The sequence below is a fragment of the Cololabis saira genome, chromosome 17 (assembly GCF_033807715.1).
Source record: "Cololabis saira isolate AMF1-May2022 chromosome 17, fColSai1.1, whole genome shotgun sequence".
NCBI lineage: Eukaryota > Metazoa > Chordata > Actinopteri > Beloniformes > Belonidae > Cololabis > Cololabis saira.
The window spans coordinates 17,375,831-17,394,818 of record NC_084603.1 but is presented as its reverse complement, the minus strand read 5'-3'; the positions used below and the strand labels follow the sequence as shown (position 1 = coordinate 17,394,818).

Genomic DNA, 18,988 nt, shown 5'->3' with positions numbered 1-18,988 from the left:
CTTTCAAATGCATAGCAGGATGAATGAGACACACACACACACACACACACACACACAAACACCCCTCAGGCGACCTGAAAAATGTCCCCTGCTGGATTTGAGGTCCACTGTTCGTGAGTGTGTAACGACGCCGATGTCCACTGTTGAATAGCTACACAAGAGTACACACACACACACACACACACACACACACACACACACACACACACACACACACACACACACACACACACACACACACACACACACACACACACACACACAACTCAAATTCTTCATTTGCTCACTGATAGAAATAATTTGAAGTTTTGTTAAAAGCAACTCCCCAAACTTTTGAGGAATGTGATTTCATCACAGAGTCTTGACTGAAAAGCAAACTGGCTGTATTTCAACAAGTGAAGTTGAGTTGATCAGGAAAAATATTAAATACATTGGGTTCATACTGTCTGAAAAGAATCCAAGTCCAACTGAAGAATCTTTTTTCTTCCACATTTTCCATATGGTCCCAACTCGTTCTGATTTTGGGGGTAGTTCATACTCAGGGGTGCACACAAACCGGTACTCAAGGGCTAGTCTACTGCATGTTTTAGATGTTTCCCTGCTTCAACACACCTGATTTTAATCACTGATCATCATCAGCATGTCATGAAGGTTTACACAACTCTGTTGGTGACACGGCCTTGTCTATCAGGGTTGTGTTGAAGCAGGGAAACATAACGAAAACGTGCAGTAGAGTGGCCCTGGAGTACCGGCTTGTGTGCACCCCTGTTCATACTCCCATTCATGCGAGTGTTTATTTGTGCAGCACATCTAAACAAAAGAGCGAGCGAGGAGAACACTTCAGCCTGATAAAGGTCACGTTTCCTAACGCAGGAAAACTGTTTCCTGTCCCGGGCCAGAGCTACTGGATCAAGTTGAGCGAGTCCTAGTACCGGCTGAGGTGCAGAGTTCTCCGTAGAGCTCTAACACACACACTTCCTCAAACCTCTCCTGAAAAAAGACAGATACTTGAGGGACAACTTTAAACAAAATGTGGAGCAGTTGCATCCATCCATGAAGAAAACTTTAAAAGACACGCTTTTTTATAGGTCTGTGTTGAAAAAAAATTGATTTCCCGATTCTAAATCAATTCTCATATCATTACATCATTACATTGCATTCATTACATTACGACTTTTGGTATTTTTGTGTTTATGCCCAAAAAAGGATGTTTTGTTGGACACAATGTTTTTGCTTTTAAATATGTTTAAAGGTATGAAAACATTAAAGTTTTCAGTTATAATTGCATAAATTGTCTATATTTCATTACTGTCTTGGGGTTACATTTGCATAAAATGCTAAAAACAAAAAAAAAACTGAAAATGGAAGAAATGAAAACGGAATCTGGGCAAAAATACAACTGATTTCATACAGTACGTCCTCTGTTTCCTCCCTGGATCTGTTTGGTAATTCTGCCCCACACGATGTTTCTGAAAGCAGTTCTATCAGCATTCTGGGAGCTGATTGGTCCTTACAGCATCATTAGCTGCCAATACTTGCTGTTGAATCTCAATATAATACTAGTATGAATATGTTGCAGAACTACAGTCATATAATTCATGCAACAGTTCAAAAAAGGTTTTAATAACACTAACCCAAATCAATATCGGAATCGAACCAAATCTTCACTGTAAGAAAAAAAAAAACTGGCTGCTGTGGTTGCCAGAATAATACTGTAAAAGATACAGTGGATTGTAAAACACATTACAGAACAACCTGCAAATTTTACAATTTTAAACTGTAATCCTTTACAAAATAACATCTTACAATTTACGTACAAAACTGGTCAATTCAACATCCATTTTCAGCCAAATTAGCATGACTATGCCTTCATTAAAGTTATTTTCTCCTGTACAATTTACGTGCAGCCATTGCTTATTTTACATCTAATCCCATAACATTTCACTGGAAAACATCAAAATAAAGGTATTATTAATCGGTAAAAGCCTCATTATAAGACAGTAATTTGACTGAATGTTTCAGCTTATTTTATTAAAAGATTGTGTGTTGTGTAATATATTTTGTAGTATTAATAGCAGTGTTTTGTTGTGAAATAAAGATCTACATACTATCATTGAATTCTTTGAGTAATGTCTTAATTAAATAAGTTATTACCAGTTAGACAGACAAAGTCTGACACAATGTCAACAAAGATTTTCATCTGTAACATTTACGGTCCTTCACCGTTGCTATTTCACAGTTTTTTACGGTAATTTCTACGGGCTTTTCTTACAGTGTTGATAATAGATTCTGAATCTTAAGAATCGGAATCGATTCTTGGCATTTGAATTGATCCCCAGCCGTGCTTTGTTACTAACTGCTGCTGCAAGAATTGATCAATTTTGAGGTATGTTGAAAATAAAACAAAGCATTCAACAATTCTCCACTTAAAGGAACAAAAGCGCAGCCTGCTGACACAGAAACAAACGCAAACTCCATATGAAGTGCAGAAAGCAAAGTGCTGCCGTTTAATCTACCGGTAATTCAGAACAAGCAGTCGTCACCTGGAGCTCGTCAAGGGCTTTACAGTTATCGCTCGCCTTTACACTCCAAAAGCACGCCTGAAATTTATTTTAATCCAGCAGTCTGTGCACCTGTAGAGGCGGGGGGGGTAAAGTTATCAAGGCTTTGAGTGTTTGAAGTGCTATTTGATCTACAAGATGGGCTACAAATGAATGCTTAAAGAGGCTTCACGAAGTTCTTATGAATGTGCAATATCTATGTTTGAATAAATTTGAATGCAATGCGAAGAGCATCCCTAAAGAGCCCGGAAGGAAGTGATTTATGCAGATGTGCCGAGCGTAACAACACGAGACAGGTGAGGCTGGAATGTAGCTCAGACAAAAACAGGTGGGAAACAGAAGGACCGGAAGAGGAGAGATATCTCTGTTTTTATTTTAACAGGTAGAAACAAGCTGCTGCCCCAAATGTTACTATCCAGGCCACAGAGGCTTGGACTATCGGGATGTGAAGAAGACGACTGGTACTCTGCAGCAGCTGCAGGAGGAAAATGGCGTGTGTCTCGCTATACCTGCACATGAACCATTATTTCCTCCTCTAAATAAGAAACTGATGTTGGTCAGAGTAGATTCCAAGACTAGGGGCCAATCCCAATACACCCCCTACTTTCTACCACTAGCCCTAAAAATGAAGCCACAGGTGTAGGGCCCTTGTAATGTTCCCTAGGGATTGGGACACCACTTGCTACGTCACTGCGTGGTTTACGTTCGGGTACGTAAGCGACTGCGTAGTTACGTTTGCACATACGTCACACCATATCAGGAAGCCCAGAGATAAAAGCTGTTTTAATTTCAGCTGTAGCGCTGTCAATATGCCACTTTATTAAGTTTTGATATTTTTTTCAAGCGTAAAAGTAACCGTTAACATCCCCAACCTGGGCTCAGTTTATCCAAATAACGCTTGTTAAGAAATTTGACCCGATGTTTTCACCGTACGGTGCGCGTCGCCGCGTACCCTACGCCGTAGGTTCTGCGTCGATTTAACGCAGAACCATAAATCAGCTCCCAAGCCGGCGGCTTTTCTCATCCCCCGAAAACATCGGATCAAATTTCTTAACAGGCGTTATTTGGATAAACTGAGCCCAGGTTGGGGATCTTAACGGTTACTTTTACGCTTGAAAAAAATATTAAAACTTAATAAAGTGGCATATTAACAGCGCTACGGCGTAGCTTACGCGGCGACACGCACCGTACGGCGCGCGTCGCCGTATAACCCTACGCCGTAGGCTCTGCGTTGGTGTAACGCGGAACCATAAATCAGCCTTTATTCTGGCGAGATCTGAAAAAACGAGCAAGCGAGTGATTTTGTACATTCACTGAGTGAATATTATGAAAGTAAAATATATATTTCTCGCTAGAAATTTAATCAAAAACACATTTGTATGCAGAAACTAACTCAAAATTTTATTCACTAAAAATTAGAAATGTCCGCCATGTTTTTTTTTTTTTATTCAGTCTGCAAATGATGACGTAAAGCATTCTGGGAAATTTTTCTAGTCCTCAGTCGCGAAGTTAGTATCTGAAATCCCTCGCTCTGTAGGGCTAGATTCATACACACTAGCCCTCGTTATGTCCACTAGCCCTAGATGCAAAGAAGAATTGGGACACCACTACCCTCACAGGAACACGCAAAATGAAGGGGTAGTGCTGAAAAGTAGGACTAGGGGGGGATAGGGACTAGCCCTAGGTCCCAGATTAGTCAAGAAACAAATATAAAGCATTTTTAAAACGGTTTCAACCAAATGTGTGATTATTTAACAGTCATAGTAAAAATATCCCTTTGCGTTGCCAAAATGTTCAACAAAGCGTGATATTAAGTGTCAGTTTCTGCTGCTGAACTTTTGCAAAAAATAATTTTAAACACATCTTAAAGTCTTAAAACTTTCTGAAGGCAAGTCTTCTGATTATTTATTTGCTAATTGCAGTAAATATACAGGACTGTCTCAGAAAATTAGAATATTGTGATAAAGTCCTTTATTTTCTGTAATGCAAAAATGTCATATATTCTGGATTCATTACAAATGAACTGAAATATTGCAAGCCTTTTATTATTTTAATATTGCTGATCATGGTTTACAGCTTAAGAAAACTCAAATATCCTATCTCAACAAATAAGAATATTCTGGGAATCTTAATCTTAAACTGTAAACCATAATTAGCAATATTAAAATAATAAAAGACTTGCAATATTTCAGTTGATTTGTAATGAATCCAGAATGTATGACATTTTTGTTTTTTTAATTGCATTACAGAAAATAAAGAACTTTATCACAATATTCAAATTTTCTGAGACAGTCCTGTATACCCAGTTAATTACTTAATCCAGAAAAATTCATTACCAAAGTCACTGCTTCATTTTTGGTGAGACTCAATCAATCAATAACTGTCAAAGGTGAAAATGTATCACATAATAATGTGTTTCCTTTATACTGGATAAAGAAAATCTCTGTTTCACTGGGAATAAAACGATGTGACTGGAGCAGGTTTGTTTGTTTTTAGGTCTTCAGAGAAATGAACGAGTTTAACAAAATACCCACAATTCCTTGTTATTTATGCAGGTCAGTTATTTACACCAGAGGAAACTTCATAATGATTCTTTGATGCTGATATTTTAATATTACTCGCTGGCATTACCTTTTTATCCACCTGGTTCATTATTAAAGTGAACCAGTTATTAAAAACTATGAAAACAGAACTTTTTAAAGTCAAAGATTTAAAAGATTTTCTGAACCTTTGCTTAAATTTTCCCTCTTTCTGCATTGGATATATTGAATTTAAAAAAAAATGTTCATAGAGATTAACGGGATGCAACCACATTAACAAGGCTGTACACGTGTCTGCACTCCTGCTTTGTTTATCAGCTTTGTGAAATGATTGGTGAGAGAATCGGTCATCTAAAAATAGCAAATAACAAGCATGATTAATCACTAGTAGTAATGAGTTTGAAATTTAGGTCGTCTTTGATTTTGTTTTCTATTTGCCTTGCAGGATTGCTACTGCACTTTTCCTGTTAATAGTTTACAGGGAGGTGATGTTTGCTGCTTCCCTTATTTATTTGTAATCTTTTATTCCGATTCGAGGGCACACGTTCATTTTATTGTCTTAAGTTATTCCGTGTTGATATCCTGCCGACAAATTCTCTTTAAATCCATTTCATCTCAGTTTCATTTTGTTTTAAAAATAGAAGTAGATCATCTTCATAAAAGCACAAATCATACAGGACTGTCTCTGAAAATTAGAATATTGGGATAAAGTTATTTATTTTCTGTAATGCAATTAAAGAAACTAAAATGTCATACATTCTGGATTCATTACAAATCAACTGAAATATTGCAAGCCTTTTATTATTTTAATATTGCTGATTATGGTTTACAGTTTAAGATTAAGATTCCCAGAATATTCTAATTTTTTGAGATAGGATATTTGAGTTTTCTTAAGCTGTAAGCCATGATCAGCAATATTAAAATAATAAAAGGCTTGCAATATTTCAGTTGATTTGTAATGAATCCAGAATGTATGACATTTTTGCATTTCAGAAAATAAAGGACTTTATCAATATTCAAATTTCCTGAGACAGTCCTGTATGTCGCTTTAATGACCTTACTGTGACATTGAATGCAGTATAACATCAGAGCAGAACTTGAACAATACAAGACATTTATTTCCTTCTGAAACAAATGTATGGTGGGTAACTGACTCACTGGGAAATACACCTAATGAAGTCCTAATAAATCAGTTTATTCGAGTTAATACTCTTGCTTCTCCAGAACTCAGAACAGCAATGTAAACATCTTCAGGGGCCTCACACTCACATTAGCTTCTAATTTGAAGCTTCCAGTTCACTGAAGGCCAAAACTTCCACTTGTATTTATCTATTCAAACACTGGTCACACAGACTTACGACCAGGTCCTGATCAAAAACCTGGTGAATTATTCCTCAGATGCTGAAGAAAACCGGTTATGGATTTTAAACTGGACAAGTTAGCAGTTGGTCTAAAGTGGGCGACTGCCAGAACACCCAGGAAAACTGCGTTTTTATAAATGATCACAAATCATTTAGAAGTCTAATCAGATGTGTGTGTGATTGTGTATATATATACACACACACACACACACCTGATATATACATTCATGATATACACAGTACAGACCAAAAGTTTGGACACACCTTCTCATTCAAACAAATGGGGAAGTGTGTTTTTGGTCTGTACTGAGATGGATGGATGGATGGATGGATGGATGGATGGATGGATGGATGGATGGATGGATGGATGGATGGATGGATGGATGGATGTATGGATGTATGGATGTATGTATGTATGTATGTATGTATGTATGTATGTATGTATGTATGTATGTATGTATGTATGTATGTATGTATGTATGTATGTATGTATGTATGTATATATATATATATATATATATTAGGGCTGCACGATTAATCGTAAAAAAATCGCGATCTCGATTCATGCTAGAATGCGATCTCATTTCCAAATGACGACGATTTAATTTTTTATTTATTTATTTTTTTTTTTAAAGATGGCTGCATAAAAAAAAGGACTAGGCCTATGTTCTAGGTTGTTGTAGTCCTGTCATGGTCAACTATCATGTTGTCATGTTTGTTATATTTTGTTAATGATTGTGGATTACATTTGGAGAAACATCTACCTTTCTCATCACCTGACACATATTGCACATAAATATTGTTAAAATTGTTATTGTTAAAATTATTTAAAGACAAGAGAGATGTTTATTGTTTTTATGTTCAATGTCAGCTGTTACAGCAAAAAGCAGCCAGAGGAATAATTTGTTGCCTCAGAACTACAGGATCTGTTACAGTCAGTCCCCTTTCTGAAAGGGTGTTCAACTCAGGGAGGAACAAATATTGTTCAAAATTGTTATTATTGTTTAAATTATTTAAAGGTTTGTGTAAAGAAGACAAAAGATGTTTATTGTTATTATATTTTTGTTCAGCTGTTGCAAAGTTAAAGTAATAAGTGCAATAAATTTTATATTGGAAAAAAATCGTGAGAGAATCGTGATCTCAATTCTAAGCAAAAAAATCGTGATTCTCATTTTGTCCAGAATCGTGCAGCCCTAATATATATATATATATATATATATATATATATATATATATATATACATACATACATACACACACACAAAGTTTTACAAAGTCTAGCATGAGATGAGTCTGACGTTTGGAAATATTATCTGACTCTGCACCTGCAAAGTGGAAAACTTGGGTGCGACTTGAGTTCTGACCTCCAGAGTAAATAATAATAATAATCAATTTTATTTATGAATGGAGAACACCGTTGGGTGTTCTAACCATCTGAAACAAATGCGTTGCCCATGCGCATGTGCACCACTCTAAAATTTTAACCATGTCAAACAATAGAGCCAGGCAAACGTCTGCTCTCACACTTTTGTATGAACATTTTTTGCTCTTATGTAATGGTAAGATATTTTGAAGAGATTAAATTAAGTTTATCAAAAGTGGTGTGAATACCTGTCAATCACTGTTGGGCTGATGGATTTTTTTTTTTTTTAATATTTTTTCTATGTAAAAAAGAGTATCTGCACACTTGGATCAATGCAAGTTTCTTTAATAAACCAATCTTTCGGTCAGAAGACCTTCATCAGGGTAATAGTCAGCTCAAGTTCAATGAACAATTCTCTATGGTTTAGTCTTTTTCTCTTTTGTCTAGTTGTTGTTGTCAGCATATGGTTCTTGTGAAATGTTTCTTTTACTTGTACTCTATTGCTTTGTAGACAGGACTACATTTCCTGCTTCTGAACTACATCTCCCAGCCTGGTGGGAGTGGTGCAGCAGGTGCAGCTGATTTTCTTGATGAACCACATAAGATTGTTCATTGAACTCATGTGCTGACTATTACCCTGATGAAGGTCTTCTGACCGAAAGCTTGGTTTATTAAAGATACTTGCATTGATCCAAGTGTGCAGATCCTCTTCTTTTTTTTTTTTTTCCTTTTAACTTGGTTTTTTTAGCACCTTGGCATATCTTGGTCATGAGTGTGGTGACTGGCTCCTGATAAATATTTTTTTCTACATTTTTTTTTCTAATAATAGGTGCAAATAGTATACATTGATATTGGTAGCACTGCAGGGTGTAAATAACCTAAGCCTAATAATAATAATTATGATAATAATGCTGATGATGATGATGAAGCTTCCTCTGGAAGGTTGCAGGTATCTCCATCTCCCCCCCCCCCCACCACCACCACCCTCTACTCACACAAAGTCGTAATTTCGTGAATAAAGTCGAAATTTCGAGAATAATGTTGAAGTACAATTTTGAAAAAAAGTTGAAATGTCGAGAATAATGTTGAAATACAATTTCGTGAATAAAGTCGAAATTTCGTGAAAAAAGTCGAAATTTCGAGAATAATGTTGAAGTACAATTTCGTGAATAAAGTCGAAATTTCGTGAATAAAGTCGAAATTTCGAGAATAAAGTCGAAATTTCGAGAATAAAGTCGAAATTTCGAGAATAAAGTCGAAATTTCGAGAATAAAGTCGAAATTTCGAGAATAAAGTCGAAATTTCGAGAATAAAGTCGAAATTTCGAGAATAAAGTCGAAATTTCGAGAATAAAGTTGAAATACATTTTGACTTTTTTCTCGAAGTGCACAATAAAAAAAAAAAAAATTACATTTTTTTTCTAATAATACATGGTCCAAATAGCATACATTGATTGATATTGGTAGCAGGGTGTAAATAGTCTAAGCCTAATAATAATGATGATAATAATAATGCTGCTGCTGATGATGATGAGGAAGCTTCCTCTGGAAGTGTGCAGGTATCTCATCCCACCCCCCTCAGGTATCTCACCCCCACCCTCTACTCACAGCGACACCGTCCTGTTGGGCAGGAACGCCGGGGGCAGCGTGTCCATCAGCTCCACGTCCTCGCACAGAACCCGGACTCGGACCTGCAGCCGGCTCGGCTCCTTGGACCGCTCCGCGGAGCAGTGGCAGCTGTCCACGACGAGGTCCGGGCACGTCCTGCCGGCCAGGCCGGGCCCCCACGGCCCCCACAGCAGCAGCAGGGCCACGCAAAAGTATCCCAGTCCCCGCATCTCAGAACCCGCACGCACTTTCACTCCATCCCAGTCCCGGCTGCGGGAACGCGGCGCGTCCCTGCGCAGCGCTGCGTCCTGCGGAGCTCCAAATCCAAATCCTGGCTGGTGCCAATAAAGTTCACGGAGCTCTGCATCTGTCCCATGTCGGATAACTTCCCTTAGACGTGTTTTCCAGAGTTTCCACAAACTTTTGGAGCATTCAGCCAGTCAGCGCGTCCTCTTGGATCCGGGCTGCACCATCTCTCCCCTGCGCGCACCGGCTCCAGGACGCGCTCCGGCCGCATGGAACTTGTTGCGCCTGCAGAGTCGTGGAAGTCCCTCCCCCGCCCGGACCTGGGTGGACTCTGGGGTGGACACCCACTCCGTGACACGTCGTTTCACCTCATCACACTGATTAAAAGACCGCCTTGCTCCCGCTGCTGCTGCTGCTGCGTCCGGCTCTTATTCTAAGGGAGAAACAGAAAGTAAACTGTCATTAAAGGGGGAAATCACAGGGAAGTGGAGCTGTTTTCCTCCGCTGAGCCACATATCTAAAGTAAGAAAGTGTTCCAATGCCTAAGTATTCTCCCTATTTCTGCTGTAAATGTTTTTTTCAGATTTGTCTTTTTGTCTATCAATCCATCCACAAGCTACTTCCAACCTGTTTTTATTCTTTATTTCAATTCAATTCCCAAATTCATCACTTTAATACCAGGTCTGCAAACAATCTCCATCCCACCTTTTTCAGGACTACTTTTTCTCAATTTTCAGTTAGGTTCAGAGGTTCCTCTTTATTGGAACACCTTACCACTCAATATTAGAGAATGCTCGAGTACAAATAATTTCAAAAAACAAATCACAACCTTTTTGCTAACCCAGTTTAGACAAAGTTTAACCACTAATTTCCAGAACTTCTCTGCACATCCTCATCAGATTCCTGTTTTTCTAGTAATTAGGGCCCGAGCACTTGCAGTGCGAAGGCCCTATTGTATTTGCAGGAATTTTTATTATTATTATTATTATTAGGGCCCGAGCACCTTCAGTGCGAAGGCCCTATTGTATTTGCAGGAATTTTTCTTCTTATTATTATTTTTCTTCTGACAAAGTGATGGCCTTTTTGCCCCCCTTAACATGCCCAAAAAGTCACCAAATTTTGTACCCAAGTCAGGCCTGGCGAAAAATTTGATATTTAATGGTTTGCATTAATGGGCGTGGCAAAATGGCTCAACAGCGCCCCCTTGAAAACTTTGTGCCTCAAGCCCCACGATACGGTTTGACGTACATGCACGAAAATCGGTACACACCTGTATCATGGGACAACTTAAAGAAAAGTCTCTGGGCGTCATGTCGAGAAACCGAACAGGAAGTCGGCCATTTTGAATTAATCCTGTCACTTTGGCGCAATTTATGCCATTCCTTCGGCAGTTAATTCAGCCCGAACCGTAACGTGCACCTAGGTGTGTTATACATCAAAATGTGCGTCTCCCTCCTGCGACCACACGCATTACTTTTCTCTTTCAAAAGCGTTACCGTGGCGACGCTAGACGCCAAAAAGCGCGCCCACCCTTCATCTGGTTGGTTCAGACAGAAAAAACTTTGCGCCTCAAGCCCCATAATACGGTTTGACGTACATGAATGAAAATTGGTACACTCCTGTATCATGTCGCAACTAAAAGAAAAGTCTCTTGGCGCCATGGCCGAAACCGAACAGGAAGACGGCCATTTTGAACATTCTGAATTAATTGCGTAGTTTTGGAGCAATATATGCCATTCCTTCGAGAGTTAATTCAGCCCGAACCGTATCGTGAACCCAGATGTGTTATACATCAAAATGTGCGTCTCCATCCTGCGACTACACGCATTACTTTTCTCTTTCAAAAGTGTTACCGTGGCGACGCTAGACGCCAACAAGCGCACCCCCCCTTCATCTTATTGGTCCATATTTGATAGTTCCCCAAAAGGCACCAAATTTGGCATGCAAGCTAGGCCTGGCGATAAATTTGATATTTCATGGTTTGCATTAATGGGCGTGGCAAAATGGCTCAACAGCGCCCCCCGGAAAACTTTGTGCCTCAAGCCCCACAACACGGTTTGACGTACATGCACGAAAATCGCTACACACCTGTATCATGGCACAACTTAAAGAAAAGTCTTTTGGAGCCATGGCCGAAACCGAACAGGATGTCGGCCATTTTGAATAAATTGTGTCATTTTGGCGAAATTTATGCCATTCCTTTGGCAGTTAATTCAGCCCGAACCGTAACGTGCCCCCAGGTGTGTTATACATCAAAATGTGCGTCTACATCCTGCGACACCACGCATTACTTTTCTCTTTCAAAAGTGTTACCGTGGCGACGCTAGACGCCAAAAGGCGCGCCCCCCCTTCATGTGATTGGGCCATATTTGATAGTTCTCCAAAAGTCACCAAATTTTGCATGCAAGCCAGACTTGGCGATACATTTGATATTTCATGGTTTGCATTAATGGGCGGGGCCTAACGGCTCAACAGCGCCCCCTAGAATACTTTTCTCTGCCATAACTTTTGAATGGTTTGACATAGAGAGTTGTGGGTGGTGTCATGGGACTCTGTAATGAGTCCTTAAGCTTCGTTGGCCTTAATTAGCCCCGCCCCTTCTTCTGATTGGTTGTTCCTTTTTTCTGCTATAACTTTTGAATGGTTTGACATAGGAAGTCATGGGTGGTATCATGGGACTCTGTAATGAGTTCTTAAGCTTCGTTGGCCTTAATTAGCCCCGCCCCTTCTTCTGATTGGTTGTCCCGATTTTCTGCTATAACTTTGGAATGGTTTGACATAGAGGGTCCTGGGTGGTGTCATAAGATTCTGCATGGAGTCCTTGACCTTCATTGGCCTGAATTAGCCCCGCCCCTTCTTGTCATTGGTTGTTCCTTTTTTCTGCTATAACATTTTAATTGTTTGACATAGGAAGTTGTGGGTGGTATCATGGGACTCTGTAATGAGTCCTTAAGCTTCGTTAGCCTTAATTAGCCCCGCCCCTTCTTCTGATTGGTTGTCCCTTTTTTCTGCTATAACTTTTGAATGGTTTGACATAGGAAGTCGTGGGTGGTGTCATGGGACTCTGTAATGAGTCCTTAAGCTTCGTTAGCCTTAATTAGCCCCGCCCCTTCTTCTGATTGGTTGTCCCGATTTTCTGCTATAACTTTTGAATGGTTTGACATAGAGAGTCATGGGTGGTGTCATCAGATTCTTTATGGAGCCCTTGACCTTCATTGGCTTAAATTAGCCCCGCCCCTTCTTCTGATTGGTTGTCCCTTTTTTCTGCTATAACTTTTGAATGGTTTGACATAGGAAGTCGTGGGTGGTGTCATTTCTGATACTTATGGGGGGCGGTGGCCGTGAGTGCGAGGGCCCGTTCATTGCTGCTTGCAGCTTTAATTATTATTTTTTTTTTTCTTCTGACAAAGTGATGGCCTTTTTGCCCCCCTTAACATGCCCAAAAAGTCACCAAATTTTGCACCCAAGTCAGGCCTGGCGAAAAATTTGATATTTAATGGTTTGCATTAATGGGCGTGGCAAAATGGCTCAACAGCGCCCCCTTGAAAACTTTGTGCCTCAAGCCCCACGATACGGTTTGACGTACATGCACGAAAATCGGTACACACCTGTATCATGGGACAACTAAAAGAAAAGTCTCTTGCCGTCATGCCCGAAACCGAACAGGAAGTCGGCCATTTTGAATTAATCGTGTCACTTTGGCGCAATTTATGCCATTCCTTCGGCAGTTAATTCAGCCCGAACCGTAACGTGCACCCAGGTGTATTATACATCAAAATGTGCGTCTCCCTCCTGCGACCACACGCATTACTTTTCTCTTTCAAAAGCGTTACCGTGGCGACGCTAGACGCCAAAAAGCGCGCCCACCCTTCATCTGGTTGGTTCAGACAGAAAAAACTTTGCGCCTCAAGCCCCATAATACGGTTTGACGTACATGAACGAAAATTGGTACACACCTGTATCATGTCACAACTAAAAGAAAAGTCTCTTGGCGCCATGGCCGAAACCGAACAGGAAGTCGGCCATTTTGAACATTCTGAATTAATTGCGTAATTTTGGAGCAATATATGCCATTCCTTCGAGAGTTAATTCAGCCCGAACTGTATCGTGAACCAAGATGTGTTATACATCAAAATGTGCGTCTCCATCCTGCGACTACACGCATTACTTTTCTCTTTCAAAAGTGTTACCGTGGCGACGCTAGACGCCAACAAGCGCACCCCCCCTTCATCTGATTGGTCCATATTTGATAGTTCCCCAAAAGGCACCAAATTTGGCATGCAAGCCAGGCCTGGTGATAAATTTGATATTTCATGGTTTGCATTAATGGGCGTGGCAAAATGGCTCAACAGCGCCCCCCGGAAAACTTTGTGCCACAAGCCCCACAATACGGTTTGACGTACATGCACGAAAATCGCTACACACCTGTATCATGTCACAACTAAAAGAAAAGTCTCTTGGAGCCATGGCCGAAACCGAACAGGAAGTCGGCCATTTTGAATAAATTGTGTCATTTTGGCGAAATGTATGCCATTCCTTCGGCAGTTAATTCAGCCCGAACCGTAACGTGTGCCCAAGTGTGTTATACATCAAAATGTGCATCTCCATCCTGCGACTACGCGCATTACTTTTCTCTTTCAAAAGTGTTACCGTGGCAACGCTAGACGCCAAAAGGCGCGCCCCCCCTTCATCTGATTGGTCCATATTTGATAGTTCTCCAAAAGTCACCAAATTTTGCATGCAAGCCAGGCCTGGTGATAAATTTGATATTTCATGGCTTGCGTTATTGGGCGTGGCCTAGCGGCTCAACAGCACCCCCTAGAATACTTTTCTCTGCCATAACTTTTGAATGGTTTGACATAGAGAGTCGTGGGTGGTGTCATGGGACTCTGTAATGAGTCCTTAAGCTTCGTTGGCTTTAATTAGCCCCGCCCCTTCTTCTGATTGGTTGTCCCGATTTTCTGCTGTAACTTTTGAATGGTTTGACATAGGAAGTCATGGGTGGTATCATGGTACTCTGTAATGAGTTCTTAAGCTTCGTTGGCCTTAATTAGCCCCGCCCCTTCTTCTGATTGGTTGTCCCGATTTTCTGCTATAACTTTTGAATGGTTTGACATAGAGAGTCCTGGGTGGTGTCATAAGATTCTGTATGGAGTTCTTGACCTTCATTGGCCTGAATTAGCCCCGCCCCTTCTGATTGGTTGTCCCTTTTTTCTGTCATAACTTTTTAATGGTTTGACATAGGAAGTCATGGGTGGCGTCATGGGACTCTGTAATGAGTTCTCAAGCTTCGTTGGCCTTAATTAGCCCCGCCCCTTCTTCTGATTGGTTGTCCCGATTTTCTGCTATAACTTTGGAATGGTTTGACATAGAGAGTCCCGCTTCCTGATTCAAAAGTCTGCTGGCCCCGCCCCCCGACCAATCAGTGGCGAGTAGGGTGATGACGGCCCCGCCCCCCGACCAATCAGTGGCGTGGAGGGTGGTGACAACCCCGCTCCCCGACCAATCAGTGGCGTGGAGGGTGGTGACGACCCCGCTCCCCGACCAATCAGCTGCCTGTAATGTGGTGACGTCAGAAATAGACCCGTGCTCAGCCCGGTTAGAACCTCGGCAGAATGGTACAGAAAAAGTAATAAAAATAGTAGTGCTTTACTAATATTTATACCTTACAAATATTTAAAGAATTAGGAAAAAAAAGTTCCAGACAATTTATCGCTATGTTGGTCTCTCTTGACCCAGTAAGTCAAAGTGAAAGGCATAGCTGAGACTTAGCTCAGCCACAGCATTGCGGTCTTTGGTGCCAGGGGTCGGGAGTTCGAGCCTGGCTGAATGATGAAATTGTTTGTCAGCAATTTTTGTGTTTTTTTTACATCAAAATTTGCGTCTCTGTCCTGCGACGACGCACATTACTTTTCTCTTTCAAAAGTGTTACCGTGGCGACGCTAGACGCGAAAAAGCGCGTGTCCCCTTCATCTGATTGGTCCATATTTGATAGTTCTCCAAAAGTCACCAAATTTTGCATGCAAGCCAGGCCTGGTGATAAATTTGATATTTGATGGCTTGCATTAATGGGCGTGGCGTAACGGCTCAACAGCGCCCCCTAGAATACTTTTCTCTGCCATAACTTTTGAATGGTTTGACATAGAGAGTCGTGGGTGGTGTCATCAGACTCTGTATGAAGTCCTTGACCTTCATTGGCCTGAATTAGCCCCGCCCCTTCTTCTGATTGGTTGTCCCGATTTTCTGCTATAACTTTTGAATGGTTTAACATAGAGAGTCGTGGGTGGTGTCATTTCTGATATGCTTATGGGGGGCGGTGGACGTGAGTGCGAGGGCCCGTTCATCGCTGCTTGCAGCTTTAATTATTATTATTATTATTATTAGGGCCCGAGCACCTTCAGTGCGAAGGCCCTATTGTATCTGTAGGAATTCTTCGCGTTATTATTATTAGGGCCCGAGCACTTGCAGTGCGAAGGCCCTATTGTATTTGCAGGAATTTTTATTATTAGGGCCCGAGCACCTTCAGTGCGAAGGCCCTATTGTATTTGCAGGAATTTTTCTTCTTATTATTATTTTTCTTCTGACAAAGTGATGGCCTTTTTGCCCCCCTTAACATGCCCAAAAAGTCACCAAATTTTGTACCCAAGTCAGGCCTGGCGAAAAATTTGATATTTAATGGTTTGCATTAATGGGCGTGGCAAAATGGCTCAACAGCGCCCCCTTGAAAACTTTGTGCCTCAAGCCCCACGATACGGTTTGACGTACATGCACGAAAATCGGTACACACCTGTATCATGGGACAACTTAAAGAAAAGTCTCTGGGCGTCATGTCGAGAAACCGAACAGGAAGTCGGCCATTTTGAATTAATCCTGTCACTTTGGCGCAATTTATGCCATTCCTTCGGCAGTTAATTCAGCCCGAACCGTAACGTGCACCTAGGTGTGTTATACATCAAAATGTGCGTCTCCCTCCTGCGACCACACGCATTACTTTTCTCTTTCAAAAGCGTTACCGTGGCGACGCTAGACGCCAAAAAGCGCGCCCACCCTTCATCTGGTTGGTTCAGACAGAAAAAACTTTGCGCCTCAAGCCCCATAATACGGTTTGACGTACATGAATGAAAATTGGTACACTCCTGTATCATGTCGCAACTAAAAGAAAAGTCTCTTGGCGCCATGGCCGAAACCGAACAGGAAGACGGCCATTTTGAACATTCTGAATTAATTGCGTAGTTTTGGAGCAATATATGCCATTCCTTCGAGAGTTAATTCAGCCCGAACCGTATCGTGAACCCAGATGTGTTATACATCAAAATGTGCGTCTCCATCCTGCGACTACACGCATTACTTTTCTCTTTCAAAAGTGTTACCGTGGCGACGCTAGACGCCAACAAGCGCACCCCCCCTTCATCTTATTGGTCCATATTTGATAGTTCCCCAAAAGGCACCAAATTTGGCATGCAAGCTAGGCCTGGCGATAAATTTGATATTTCATGGTTTGCATTAATGGGCGTGGCAAAATGGCTCAACAGCGCCCCCCGGAAAACTTTGTGCCTCAAGCCCCACAACACGGTTTGACGTACATGCACGAAAATCGCTACACACCTGTATCATGGCACAACTTAAAGAAAAGTCTTTTGGAGCCATGGCCGAAACCGAACAGGATGTCGGCCATTTTGAATAAATTGTGTCATTTTGGCGAAATTTATGCCATTCCTTTGGCAGTTAATTCAGCCCGAACCGTAACGTGCCCCCAGGTGTGTTATACATCAAAATGTGCGTCTACATCCTGCGACACCACGCATTACTTTTCTCTTTCAAAAGTGTTACCGTGGCGACGCTAGACGCCAAAAGGCGCGCCCCCCCTTCATGTGATTGGGCCATATTTGATAGTTCTCCAAAAGTCACCAAATTTTGCATGCAAGCCAGACTTGGCGATACATTTGATATTTCATGGTTTGCATTAATGGGCGGGGCCTAACGGCTCAACAGCGCCCCCTAGAATACTTTTCTCTGCCATAACTTTTGAATGGTTTGACATAGAGAGTTGTGGGTGGTGTCATGGGACTCTGTAATGAGTCCTTAAGCTTCGTTGGCCTTAATTAGCCCCGCCCCTTCTTCTGATTGGTTGTTCCTTTTTTCTGCTATAACTTTTGAATGGTTTGACATAGGAAGTCATGGGTGGTATCATGGGACTCTGTAATGAGTTCTTAAGCTTCGTTGGCCTTAATTAGCCCCGCCCCTTCTTCTGATTGGTTGTCCCGATTTTCTGCTATAACTTTGGAATGGTTTGACATAGAGGGTCCTGGGTGGTGTCATAAGATTCTGCATGGAGTCCTTGACCTTCATTGGCCTGAATTAGCCCCGCCCCTTCTTGTCATTGGTTGTTCCTTTTTTCTGCTATAACATTTTAATTGTTTGACATAGGAAGTTGTGGGTGGTATCATGGGACTCTGTAATGAGTCCTTAAGCTTCGTTAGCCTTAATTAGCCCCGCCCCTTCTTCTGATTGGTTGTCCCTTTTTTCTGCTATAACTTTTGAATGGTTTGACATAGGAAGTCGTGGGTGGTGTCATGGGACTCTGTAATGAGTCCTTAAGCTTCGTTAGCCTTAATTAGCCCCGCCCCTTCTTCTGATTGGTTGTCCCGATTTTCTGCTATAACTTTTGAATGGTTTGACATAGAGAGTCATGGGTGGTGTCATCAGATTCTTTATGGAGCCCTTGACCTTCATTGGCTTAAATTAGCCCCGCCCCTTCTTCTGATTGGTTGTCCCTTTTTTCTGCTATAACTTTTGAATGGTTTGACATAGGAAGTCGTGGGTGGTGTCATTTCTGATACTTATGGGGGGCGGTGGCCGTGAGTGCGAGGGCCCGTTCATTGCTGCTTGCAGCTTTAATTAGGGCCCGAGCACTTGCAGTGCGAAGGCCCTATTGTATTTGCAGGAATTTTTATTATTATTATTATTATTATTATTATTTTCCTGACAAAGTGAAGGCCTTTTTGCCCCCCTTAACATGCCCAAAAAGTCACCAAATTTTGCACCCTAGTCAGGCCTGGCGAAAAATTTGATATTTAAAGGTTTGCATTAATGGGCGTGGCAAAATGGCTCAACAGCGCCCCCTTGAAAACTTTGTGCCTCAAGCCCCACGATACGGTTTGACGTACATGCACGAAAATCGGTACACACCTGTATCATGGGACAACTTAAACAAAAGTCTCTTGGGGTCATGCCCGAAACCGAACAGGATGTCGGCCATTTTGAATTAGTCGTGTCATTTTGGCGAAATTTATGCCATTCCTTCGAAAGT

The 18,988-nt window shown here is 41.3% G+C and overlaps 1 protein-coding gene across 1 annotated transcript in view; it reads right to left on the bottom strand.

Annotated features, from left to right (window-relative positions):
- The window catches only part of LOC133464113 (adhesion G protein-coupled receptor A3), a 388,915-nt gene extending 378,983 nt beyond the window's left edge, over positions 1-9,932 (bottom strand). The window contains 1 exon segment of the mRNA XM_061746099.1: positions 9,433-9,932. Within this exon segment, the coding sequence (XP_061602083.1) occupies positions 9,433-9,662 (230 nt within the window). The 5' untranslated portion in view covers positions 9,663-9,932.
- Positions 9,933-18,988: the final 9,056 nt, after the last annotated feature.